This window comes from Balearica regulorum, chromosome 6 (assembly GCF_011004875.1).
Source record: "Balearica regulorum gibbericeps isolate bBalReg1 chromosome 6, bBalReg1.pri, whole genome shotgun sequence".
NCBI lineage: Eukaryota > Metazoa > Chordata > Aves > Gruiformes > Gruidae > Balearica > Balearica regulorum.
The window spans coordinates 37,501,911-37,514,601 of record NC_046189.1 but is presented as its reverse complement, the minus strand read 5'-3'; the positions used below and the strand labels follow the sequence as shown (position 1 = coordinate 37,514,601).

General features: G+C 35.4%; 1 protein-coding gene across 1 annotated transcript in view; it reads left to right on the top strand.

Moving 5' to 3' along the window:
* The window catches only part of LRP1B (LDL receptor related protein 1B), a 742,991-nt gene that overhangs the window by 477,735 nt on the left and 252,565 nt on the right, over nucleotides 1-12,691 (top strand). The window contains exons 19-21 of the mRNA XM_075757248.1: nucleotides 3,218-3,298; nucleotides 4,585-4,752; nucleotides 6,652-6,834. Of these exons, the coding sequence (XP_075613363.1) occupies nucleotides 3,218-3,298; nucleotides 4,585-4,752; nucleotides 6,652-6,834 (432 nt within the window). The remainder of the gene's footprint in view (nucleotides 1-3,217; nucleotides 3,299-4,584; nucleotides 4,753-6,651; nucleotides 6,835-12,691) is intronic.

The following is a 12,691-nucleotide window of genomic DNA, read 5'->3' as shown; positions in this document are numbered from 1 at the left end:
AAAAAAAGCAAGCTAATTTTGTATTGAGAGTAATTGATATCTGATCAGTTACTTCAAAATAAATTACGTATTTGATAAAATCTAAATCAAAATGAAATCATTATGTGAATAAAAATGAGAATACTATTAAGGTAGTCTTCTAATTGCCATGCTTCAAGTACTATTTGTTGTGTAGAGAAGTAAAATAGGTGTTCCCAGAGGACACAGTGTATTTTGCAATCTCTAAAATTACTCTGTGTAATGGGACAATGTGTGACTTGGTACTATAATAGTCTATCTGACTAGCTGTACCTTGTGTTCTCAAGCACCTTATTGATATGCATCTGCTAATGACATCTTTGTAATTTCTTTCCCATGTGTTTTGTTTGGTATCCTGTCAGCTGATCTGGAATATTTCTTCAGATCATTTAACCAGCATTTATTTCACCTGCTGTTTTTCAGTTTGACCAAACTTTACATATGTTTCATGTTTTAGAATATTGTTTATTTATTCTTGAGTACTGTGGTTGTGCAGATGTGTCATTTTTCATTCTGCCTTACAATTTGATGGCTAATGGACATATTAATTGCATGTATTTAACTATTTTTTTTTAGTGGTATATATTTTCTTCTATGAAACAGTTTAAAATTCTTCTTCCATTCACAATCATGGTTTGCTTTTGGTAACATTACGAATCGTTGATTTTTTAAGTGCACCAGTCTTCATCTATGGATACCTTTTGGCTCCTATTGATTCAAGAACTTACACACAATTATATTGACATATAGCTGGGGTAAGCAGGACTGGAAAGATGATGCCAGTATCATAATGCATACACTTTTTGTAAAGATACAACTAGATTTACTAAGAAGCACGACATTTCTGAAAATTTGAAAAGAGACCCTCCTTATTTTTCCCACTGCTTTCCTAAAGGAAACAAGACTTGTGGTCATTTTTTGTGTCCGTCTGCCTATCAGTTCAGTGTCATACCATTTGTACTCAAGAACAGAAGGGTGAAAGAAGTATTGAAGAACTAGAGCTTTTACAAGATAGCTCTTTACAAGAGAAAGGAGATTGGTGTCTACACTGTGGATAGACTTCACTGTGAGGCACCATCCTTGCTTTCTTTGTCTGCAGGGCAATCGGCGCAGGGATGGCTGTCAATCAGCTACAGGATGTGCATCTCTGCTGGAAACAGGGAAAGGAAAGGGGCACTGGGGAGACCATAGGGACAATGAGGAGGAAGTGTTGTGCCTGTGCTCTAGGATGTCAGAGGGAGCTGAGGGTGTTGAAGGAGTCTGGGGCTATGAGAAGCAAACACTGGAGATGCTGCGAAGCATCCTTGGAAAGACTGGTGGGCTGAGAATCATGAGATGGGTGGTGGAGGTGAGGACAATCACAATTCATGTTAGTTTCTGTCTCTTTATACAGATCTTGGGTAGACAGATGAAGTTAAAATAAAGTCATTAAGACATTCATGTATGGAAAAGGGGAAAATTATATTTAATATGAGTTATTTTTTTAGAAAAAAAATTGAGCAGCTACAAAGCAAAATTAAAAATTGCTTTCAGCTTTGCTTGAAGCACATAAGGCATATATTGTAGCTAAGTACCATCATATTTGCACATCTCCATTATTTGTCTTGGAACAGATTTTTGTTGTCGCTGTAATATGTTCCCCCAAGAAAAACAAAAAAAAACTTTCTAGGAATAATTGACAAAGTGTTGCCATTAGTGTGAACTTTTCTTCCCACCCTTTTCTGAGTTGGAGGAGAATAATCACTTCAGTCTTATGCTCTTGGTGATCTCTGAATTTTCCTATTTGATGCAGCTGATTTGGTTTCGTGCTTCATACGTGACTTTAAGACAAACTTTCCCTGAGTTTTTGTAAAAAAAGAAAAAAAGCTTTTGAATTAACTTTAAAATATTTTCTGCACCAAAGACGGCGGGAGACAGCAAACCCATGTCAGAAATTCATTGACTTCTATGACTATTTCAAGTCTTGTCCTAAGGAAATGTAACATTTATGTGGCATGCTTTAAAAGTTTAGGAAAAACTCTTCAGTACTAATTACATGACCTAATTCTCAAAGTCTCTGTGAAGTTTAGCTTTGCCGTCTCTGTTGTTGTAGTGTTGTTACAATCCGATATAGCTAGAGCAACCTAATGAGGAATGCATTTGGAGATTTGTTCTAATCTTGGGCAGTTTTGGTGTGGCTGACAGGACTATGCACCATCTTGGACGTTTCTGTTGCATTTAGGATGTATCATGTAGGAATTTCCAACTTGAAATCCTTCAGTGAAGGGCAAACTTGCCTTTAAGTAGCAGCTCAGGCAGATTGTTCATGTTGTCATCTTTGGTTTGCATCAAGTATCAGTTACTGAGAGGTGTCGTCTTCTCTTGATGGTTTGTATAGAGAATTTAGGCTCCTCCTTATTCCTTTTGAATCAAGTTAGACTTTCAGATTGTTTCCTACGAATTGCCAGGTTTTTTAGAGTGGATCTTGTGTTTTCCAAACTGAATGAGTCAAGCATTGTTTAACATCTTAAACATACATACTTAGCTATGTCATTGGTTTTAGAAGAAAAAGAAGCCTGAAAAAAATTAATGTTGTGCTATGTGAAACAAAACCAAATCTCTGTGTGTAATATAGATAAATCTCTACTTTATGAATTATATTGTCTCAGTTTTCTACTGCTTTACTGGAATGCTTGGAGGAAATGATTGTAAACACTGACAATTTTGGATTTTATTATGTCAGTGTACAGTAACTTTATTTCTTGACTGTTCTTTTGCTTGGTGCTCAACTTTCTCATTTTATAGCCTTGCATTTCCTGTCTTTTACAGGAATTTTATTGCAATTGGAGAACTTTTTTTGTATAAATCAAAATGTTGAAAATACAGTTTGTATCAGTCATCAAGCTATAATTAGTCATAAATATTAGCATGCTTAGTGGCAAAGACAGCCCTGGTCTGATGGGAATATAGGACCATGTTATATGACACACAATAATGCATTTCAGTGTTCCATGTTGAGGAAGGATAGGGTTTAGACTAGTATTTACAGTCAAAAGCCTTTTCATTCTCTCTTTTCAGCGTCTCGCCTTTTTTTCCTTGCCAAATTAAGTATCTGGCAACTGCAAATGTTTGATACAATACACTTGTGTAATTTATTTATAGAAGAGTATTACTAAAGAGGATATACATTAAATAGTTTTATTTTTGAACACTTTCACAGAATTCCCAACGTGTGAGCCACTAACTCAATTTATATGCAAAAATGGAAGATGCATTAGCAGCAAATGGCTGTGTGACTCAGGCAAGTATCAAATGTTCTGTATCTGAAATGGATATGGTAGATACTACATAAATATTGCTTTGATACTCTTTTCGTCTGAGACTGATATTGCCACTTTGGCTTGTAAATTGTTAGAGAATAAATATAGTATTTTTAAATTACTGACCTGTCCTAGAAAGTGGCAATATTGACACGTCATATAAGGAATGATGCAGTGGATATGGTAATAGTTACAAATAGTACATTCTGTAGAATGAAGTGTGGTGTAAACTTTCATTACTGAAAAAAAAAAAAAGGCACCTAAGCTATTGCTTATGAAAGTATTTTCTACTTTTAGAAAACTAAACAGTTCCAGTGACCAAAATATCTGATTTTTTGTTGTTTGTGGGCAAGTTCAATTTAATAAATAGCATCCCTTAAGAGGGAAGGCCAGGAAGACTTTACAGTGTAGTTATTTCTTGTGTCTGAAAGTACACATATTTGAATGACAGCTGTTCAAATGAATCTTTTCTCAGAGCTTGTGATGAGGGAGTGATGTCATGCCAATCTTAATAACATTGGCTTGGTTCTTCATCCACTATAGCCTTTGATACTACTATAACTTTGAGACTGACAGGAATTCGTAGCTGTAAATGGACAGATTCCCCAAATTATCACAGTGTGCTTACTGAAATTCTGTGCAAGGAGACCCTTTAGTTTTTACCTAACATATTTATCTTTTCCTTCCATTAACAATCACATTGCAATTATGGGAATTGCCTTAAGATTGTTGTAATGACTACAACATTAGACTAATGAGAAACTACATTCCACACTTATTTATGTGCTGCCATCTTTTTCCACCTTGCACTGTTGCAAGTGCAGGGAAACAACATTTGTGATACTACTGAAAAGAAATTCAGGCATCAGGTTTTCATTTTGGTTTATATGAAGCATTTTGTGTGTGTACTTAACTAAGTTAACTTAACAAGTCACTGAAAATAAAGTAAAACCACTGTGTTTGGAAGCCCTTGTAGTTACATATGACTGAAGAAATGAAGAAAATCTACAGCCTTCTCATGCTCGCTGGCGTCTGTGATTGAATAACTGTGAATAAGTGTAAAGGGTCATGTGCTGTTGGTAAACTAGAGTTAAGGAATTACTTGCATTAGAAATAATTGTACCATACGCCTGTGGGCAGTAAACATACTATTTCATTCACTGCACGTTATTTTTCTCTTGCCTTATAGGAAATATATTTTTCTCCTCACATGTTCTATTCATATTTTTTATCTTTTAAAATAATAAAAAAACCCTAATATTTGCAGATGACGACTGTGGTGATGGAAGTGATGAACTAGGTTGTGTTCACTCGTGTTCTGCTGATCAGTTCAGATGTTATAATGGTAGATGTATCCCAAATCATTGGGCATGTGACGGTGACAATGACTGTGGAGATTTCAGTGATGAAACCAAAACAAATTGCAGCAAGGAAGGTTAGCTTTTTTTTTTTTCTCTTCCCACATTTTAATACTTACAACCATAGAAAATATTATAAACACAGGCAACCCTTCTTCAGTCAATGGGAGAAGAGAAAATGCTTTTAACTTTGGTAAAGTTTGGAATGGAAAATATGTCAAGTGTAATTTGATAATACAGAAATTTATCATAGAAGAAGAATGCATTTGAAAACAGAATGGGTATTATACTGAGATAAGTTTTGTAGTTTTACTTTAATGAATTATGTTCAATGTGAATATTGTCCTTTTACAGAGATGCATGCTGCCTAGATAAAGAGGTAGTAAGCAGCAATCCTTATGTTACTATTTGTATTTTCTGGGGGGTTTTATGCAGTAACACTCATTTTTTTGTGATCCAAGTTTTTTTTTGTTTTGGGGGTTTTTTTTCAATAGTGTTACTGAAGCATGAAAATATTTTAACCAACTACAATCCCATTTAAATGCCATACGTTGTATTTATTTGGATGGGGAGAGAAGGGGAGGATGCTTGTAGCAAAGGATAAAGAATAATCAGATAAGAATGAGGGAATATTTTTCTCTCGTATTTTCCTCAGTGATTTTTCCACAATAAAGTAATTATACATGATTTTATTGGTCTTTCTTCATGAGTTTATATTCTAAATCTTGTTGCAGATTTCATTCAAATAGATGAATTAGCAGAATGCGGTGCAAGAGTAGCGTAAAGTCCTTAATTTTTATAAATTTACATAATTTATTATTTAATCTGTATCAAAATAACTGGTCTGGAACTAAACTACTCACTTTCCTCCCTGTTCATGGCCATCTCAGAACTTAAAGTCCTGCTCTACCTTTTTATACAATACCATATTATGCTGAGATTTGCGCCACTGTCTCTGAAATAGCACTGGTTTACACAGTTATTGTTAGTTCATACATCTTCTGTGTCCTGCTCTGCGATGTGATGTACACTTGTCCAGCAATTTGTCTTTGCTTTACTAACTATTGAATGCAAGAATGCAGATTATTTGGGCAGCTGGGGGGGGGGGGGGGAGGTAACTTTTAATAAAATAAGCCATATATTTATACACTACTATAAGAATTTATTCAATTAATGCTTTTTGGTACAAACAGGAATGTAAACTTTATCAGTAGTTTCAAGTACATGTTATTGGTGTTAGTATGTTATGAAATACTAGAAAAACTCACAGTGGTAATAGTTTAGAAAAGGAGGGCATGGATGAAATTGAAAAGGCCATCATCTAGAAAACACTTAAAGAATTAAGTATGTGATGAATAATTAAAATCACATAGTTACTATGTTTTGAAACATTCAGGACTGATTCCATAGCTGCACTGAACTGAAGTTCATTGCTGTGGAATTCAGGAAGGCTACAACTAGTCTGCCAGTGCTGCAATGGCACATGTCAGGCAGGTGTCAGGGCCTGTGTCAAAGGGCCTGTGTCAGGGCCTGTCTCTTGTGTCAAAGCAGAGCTGTGACCTTTCACGTGTTGTGAACTAGGAGATGGACCATGTTGGAGCAAAGAGGAGACTGAAGGAGGAGGATGGAATGTAGCTTGAGGGTGAGAGTCAGGGCTTAACGAAGCACCAGGAAAACTTCATCAGCCTTGGTCCTCCTTCCATCTCCAAGTTCATTCTTTTATGACAGCTGTGCGCAAAAAAAAAAAAAGGTATTTACCTTGAGCCTATGGTGAAGGGAGTGAGCAGGATAAGAAAGAGCTTGTCTGAAGCTTGTGTTGGAGTGATGAGTTCAGAAGGAATAGTGAGTTTTGAGTGTTACACCTGCAGACTGTGATTTTGACTTTGGTTAGGAAGGGGGATTGTATGTCATTGTAGAGTTGGCATGGAAAAAACTCACGTGAGCAAGTTCTTCAATGTAATTCTTATTTTTCTAAGAAACTCCCTCTCCTGGAAGATGCAATGGGAAGGAATTTCAGTGCAGTCCTGATGGGAACTGTGTTCCTGAGTTGTGGCGCTGTGATGGAGAAAAGGACTGTGAAGATGGTAGCGATGAAAAAGGCTGTAATGGAACTATACGACTATGTGATGAAAAAACAAAGTTCTCCTGCAAGAGTACAGGTATATGATTGCAGATATGTTTTGCTCTCATTTACTCATTGTGTGTATGTGTCTGTGTGATTTGATCACATATCTACTATTTGAATACCGGTTTTAATGTTTAATACTACTGCGGTGATGTTACTTATTGCAGTCATACCAGGAAAAGAATATTGATATACTTCCCTTAACCTGTTTTCTGACTTACTATATAAAATGGATGGGTTTTGAGATTACTTAAAGCTCAAACTGTTCTGTATGATAGTACATCAAACCAAATACTTAAATGTAGCATTTAATAGCACTTCAAAGGCCAGGTATTTTATTCTATTTTCCATATTTGGCCCTAGAAGTTGATTGAAATAGTATAAAGTAATTAGCTAGAAGACTTCAAACAATTAGAACTACAGCACTGGAAATTTGAACCACAATATTGGAAGAAAAACACATTGTTTGAGAGTGTTTATTTTAAAAAGTGAAAAGAATATGGCAGTTGTTACATCGCGATATTTTGCAAAATAATGCTTAGATGGAATATTTTCTTAAGGGAAGTTTCAGTTAAGGAAGAAATTAATATATGTCAGCATTGTATTGATCTTTTTACAATTTCTTTCAAAGCTTAATGAAATATTGGGGGTAAAATAACTTTTAAAAGCAAAATTTAGTTCAGGGTATAATAAGTAATATTGTTGCTATTAAGCAACTATAATTATTACAGGAAAAGAGAACCCATTTTATTGCCTGTGTTATAGCTAAGCATGATAAATGTTGCAGTCTAGTTATGTGAGCTCTATCCAAAAGTATTTGTGAATGTGTATAGATACAGTACAATACTTTATTCAAATTTACAGTGTGAACAGAGAGTTCATTTTTAATACATGAACTACTTTGGGATGCTTTTGAAATGCTTAGAGGTTTGTTCTGACTAGGATTTTAAAGTTATAGGAATCATAATATCCAGATAAATAAATATGAAATACTGAATTTTATCTGAACAAAACATTTTCTTTTGTGTTCTTACAGTTTCCTTAAAGACATATAGAACAAGTACCTGTTAAATGAAATAGCTTCAATAAGTAAAAAGGAATTCTTCACTTTTAATAGAATGGTCTGTTCCCTGAAATAGGTAGAAACCCTGACACAGGAAATACACTTCTTCCTGGTACTTTTTCCTTGTGCTTAAATGGGGAAAAGGTCTTAAAATACGCTGCCTCGTTATACGCTTACTTATGTTTACAGTGGTGCGCAAGGAGGGCAATATCTCAGTCAGGTTGCAGGATGAAGGATGAAATGTGACTTCTCTAGCTGCCACATATAAATACAGCGAAAAAATTATTTTCATCAGACATTTGCTAAATTCAAGGCTATATGGCTTTGATTTAGTGGAAAATGCAATCATGCTTGTTGGTTGTGTGGAAACATCACTTTAGGAATCAGTTGCGACAGTTTCATCTATATTTTTTTTTTTTCTTTTACTATTTTCTTTCTATTAGTCTTGGAAGGCGCAAAACTGCTGTTCTGGAGGAGGCATGTTGGTAATCCATTGGAATAGAAAACAGCAAAAGCAAATTTTTGTTTAGCTACTTTTCCATTTAATTCCATATGGTTGGACAAATGAGTAACAATGGTTTTATGAGAAATAATTTCTGTCATCATCCTTTCAGGTTTCAGAATAAACATCACTTTCTCTGTTGATTATTCTGAGGAAATAATACTGCCTGGCTTCTGCATTTATGAGGATTTTTCAGATGAGGAGGAATTGTCTAATTATTCCCTTACAGATTGCTAGGTGGTGCTATAGTATATGATGGGTCTGGGTAGGAAAATGTGTATGGGGGATGTGAGACAGCTAATACATTTTGAGGGAAATGACAGTTTGTGAGAACAGTAATGGTGAAATGTTACTGCCTACTTTTTTGCTTACTTCTTTTTTTTTTTGTTCTATTGCTGTAAATAGTAGCTCCAGGGTCTTTCCTTACTGTAGTTTTTCTTGGCTCTAGTTAATCTGTCACAATGCCACAGGCGTGAATGTCATGTTAGAACTACGGCGTGTGTCAGCCTTCAGCCAAACATGATTTTTCTGCTTAGAGTAATGGTGGTATCAAGAACCATTGTATCCAGCCCCTTTTCGTCATGCACTTAAGAATACCCAATAGAGGGTATTCTATAATTTATATAGATAGCCTTTTAGTAATTTGCCTCTAATACTTGAACATTTTTTCCTAATAAGTCATCTGAATCTTTGCTGCAAGCTTTGTTGATTGTCTTCATCTTTTCACGAGTATAAAAATCTTTTGAATATTGAAAGACTTCTATCATGTCTTCTTAACCACATTTTTTGTTGAATAAACAAATACATTGGGGTTGTTTTCCCCTTGAATGTCTTCTATTTTTATTTTATGTTTTTAAACCTTTAGCATTTTTGTTGGCCTCACTGAAACTGTCCAACCTGTGCAGTTCTTGGGCTGCAGTATCTGAAGTCAGCCAAAATGCTGCAGGGCACTTGAGTTAACAGATTTCAGAATGACGTTTCTGATTTTTTCAAGAATATCACACGGTTGTTTGTGATGATGGGTGATGAAAAATATATTAGAATTTGCATGGCAGTAGGATATGAGATGCAGTAACTGCCTGATCGACTACTGTTGAGCTGCTTCTAGCCAGTTATTTTCTGCTTTTAAATTAGATTAGATTTATTTTAAATTAAACTAGACTAAATTAGATTAGACTAAGATCCAACTTCCTGTTTTTAATTTTGATGCTGTCCTCCAAAAATTATTACAGGCATGTACTTCAGCTCAGTTTTATGTTCTACATATATATCTATCCTTTCTATTCCATCTTCCTACTTTGCAGTTAGTAGTACTGGACCAAGGGCAGAATCTGTGCAATCTCACTTAAAAAGTAATCTAAGTACTCTAATGGTTATAATCAAGTACTTCTGTGAAGACAAATGCAAAAGAGCCGTGAATACTTCAGTTTAGTAAGCAGTAGATCTGAACTGTATTGCATATTTGTCATACTTACTGCTTTTTATATTTCTTTCAAGAAGCGGTTAATTTTGTGTCGCACCATTCTCATGCTACCCTGTGGGCTATTATTTTGTACTTCTTTTTTCTCACGTGTTAATAATACACTAGAGGGAAGAAAAAAAAAGATGAGGGAAGAAGTAGGATTTCTATAAGGAACGTTCATAGAGAGGAAATAAGGTCAAGGGGTGGTCATCGCAGTGATCCTGGAAGAGGAATAGTACTGTCTGAATGGGGAGTGGAAGTCAAGTTACAGGTATGTGAGGTCTCCCAAATAGAGACGAATGGAGAGGAGTTGATACTGAGGAAGGCTGGGAAGAAAGAGATTTTCAAAATAGATGATGATGAGGAAATTGGTAGAGCTGACATTTAATGTCATTTTTATTGACATTAAAAATTTAAATAAAATCACCTCAGCAAGTAAACTAGAAAATTATGTATGTTATTCCAGTACCATCTTTATCCTCAGTTCATGTTATCATTGTTTTCTGTAGTAACAACTGTCATCTTTAGGCCCTGAAATTTTTACTTCTGTCTCATCCAGGAGACATTTATAAATGTCTGCTTTCTATTAAAAGCTTTTAAATACCAGAAGTTACCATGTTCTTGGAACAAAGTAGTTCAGTCTAAGGCTCAGGTTTGTTCTACAGGACAAGTGAGATCATTATTTTGTTAAATATGTCAGATTAGAACATTTTTTCATTTTGATAGGAATGAGATTGAGTCCATTCTATAGATTAGGAAGGCATTACAGCTTTAGGTAGTAAGAAGTAACTGTAAGAGGAAACTGAATGCAATTAATGTTCTGCCAAAGTAGCTTCCCTACAGTTGAATATAGAATCAGTTGAAAAATTCCTGTGCTCGGTATCCCAACAAGGACTGAACAGTATCTAAAAAGTTAATTCTGTTGCACTTGCTAGTATTGTAGGAAATAAAAAATGTTGGAGAAGCATTTGGATCTGGCTTTCCCACATACTTGTTGCTTCAGAACTTCTGATTCACTACTTTACACATATTTCTTCCATGTTACACGAAAGAGCTATGGAAAAGAACAGATATATCCATTGAGGCAATTAATTTGTGATAGAATTTTACTGAAAAGGTTCCTGGAAACCAAAAATGTGAATTTCATTAAGCGGCAATAAAGCAAAAATACTTCAGTGAATTTTAAGTAATGATTTCAAGACATTCATAATACTTCTTGAAGTCCATCTCTTTAGAATTTTGGCAAAGATTAATTCCTTGTAAGTATATTCTACTTAAGAACATTTCATAGCTATCGTAGTGGAAGATGAATCTTTTATTATAAAGTATATCTTCATTAAGGTAAGAGAAAGGCAGGAAAACCGATGTCCTCTGTAAACATTTGTATGTAAGAATAAAAGCCAGAATAGGAGCTCTACTGGAGGCAGTGTCAATTTAATCTGGGATCTGGTTAGTTTGCTTGGCATTGGTGGGTTTTGTTAGCTTTCAGTCTACTGCTGTGTTATAATATATAAAATCAATGATCATTTCAAGATAATAATGAGTATGGACACTTTGAAACACTTGTAATTGCATGTAAAGATAAACTGCATACGTATTGTGCATACAACTTTGTTTTCTTGTGTCTATGAAATTCTGTCTTTCCAGTGTAGGATATTTGGACTTTGACCATTATAGAAAACAGTTAAAGCTTTTCATTCTAATTGACACCACTCCCTGTTTAAGTTTTCCAGGTGATTTTTGCCCTGAAAAAATTACGTTCTGTTGTTTGAAACCACACTCGCTGTAGTATGATCCTGAAGTTTCACTTCTTGCTTTTCTTCAACAAAAGTGAAAGCAATCTCACATCTGCCTTGTGAAATTATACAAATCATATTTTTTTCATCATTCTTGTTTCACTGTGGTTTATCCCATTGTCATTCTGTGAAGACAAAAACACCCTTGAAGAAGACTAAAAGATCAAACGAAAAGCATTACACTAATCTTAAGCAAATATTTCCTTTAAAGGAAACTGAAATCTACTACTGTATTATGGCAGACAGCAGAGTTACAGTTTGGGACAGTTGCTACATTGTGTGGACAATTGTACAGAATGTCGTGAGGTGGTTTTATATTGAACTGTGTCATGGGAGATACAGAGTAAAAACAGCCTGTAGTGAATTTGGCACTGACGTGTATTAAAGAACCAAGATGTTCTTTAGCGTTTTACCCTAGTTGATTATTTCACACACTCGCTCGCTTGCTTCCCGCACAGTGTCGTAAGAGGTCTCAATTTCCTATTGGGAAGATTGCTGCTAAACTGACAAGGTTGGGCAGAAAGTCAGTCGTGCCAGTTTACGCTGCCCGACAGTTTGCAGTTACCAGTCTCAGACAGTCTCAGTCCCTGGGCATCCACTAGCATTGCTGTCAAAAGATCCACACATTTCCAGTATCTTCCTCCCCATTCCAGCCTGATTTTCTCTACCTAAATAGTTTATAGGCAGAAACACAGTGCAAGATCAGCTTCCTCACCCATGGTTCATAGAATCATTTAGGTTGCAAAAGACCTTTAAGACCATCAAGTCCAACCATAAACCTAACACTGCCAAGCCCACCACTAAACCATGTCCCTAAGCACACATCTACATGTTTTTTAAATACCTCCAGGGATGGTGACTCATCAGAGATGTTGTGTCTCTGTTAATTGGAGAATGAAGTACATGCCCGTTCTGTTCAGTCCAGGTGTTATCAACATTTACAACTAGCCCCAGTGGTCGTAGCTAGATAGTCACAAGTTTATGCTTGAGAGTTGAAGAATAGTTTGGGACAGCAGCACGCACACATGCACACCCATAAGTGGTAGCATTCATAACCTTGGTTATTTT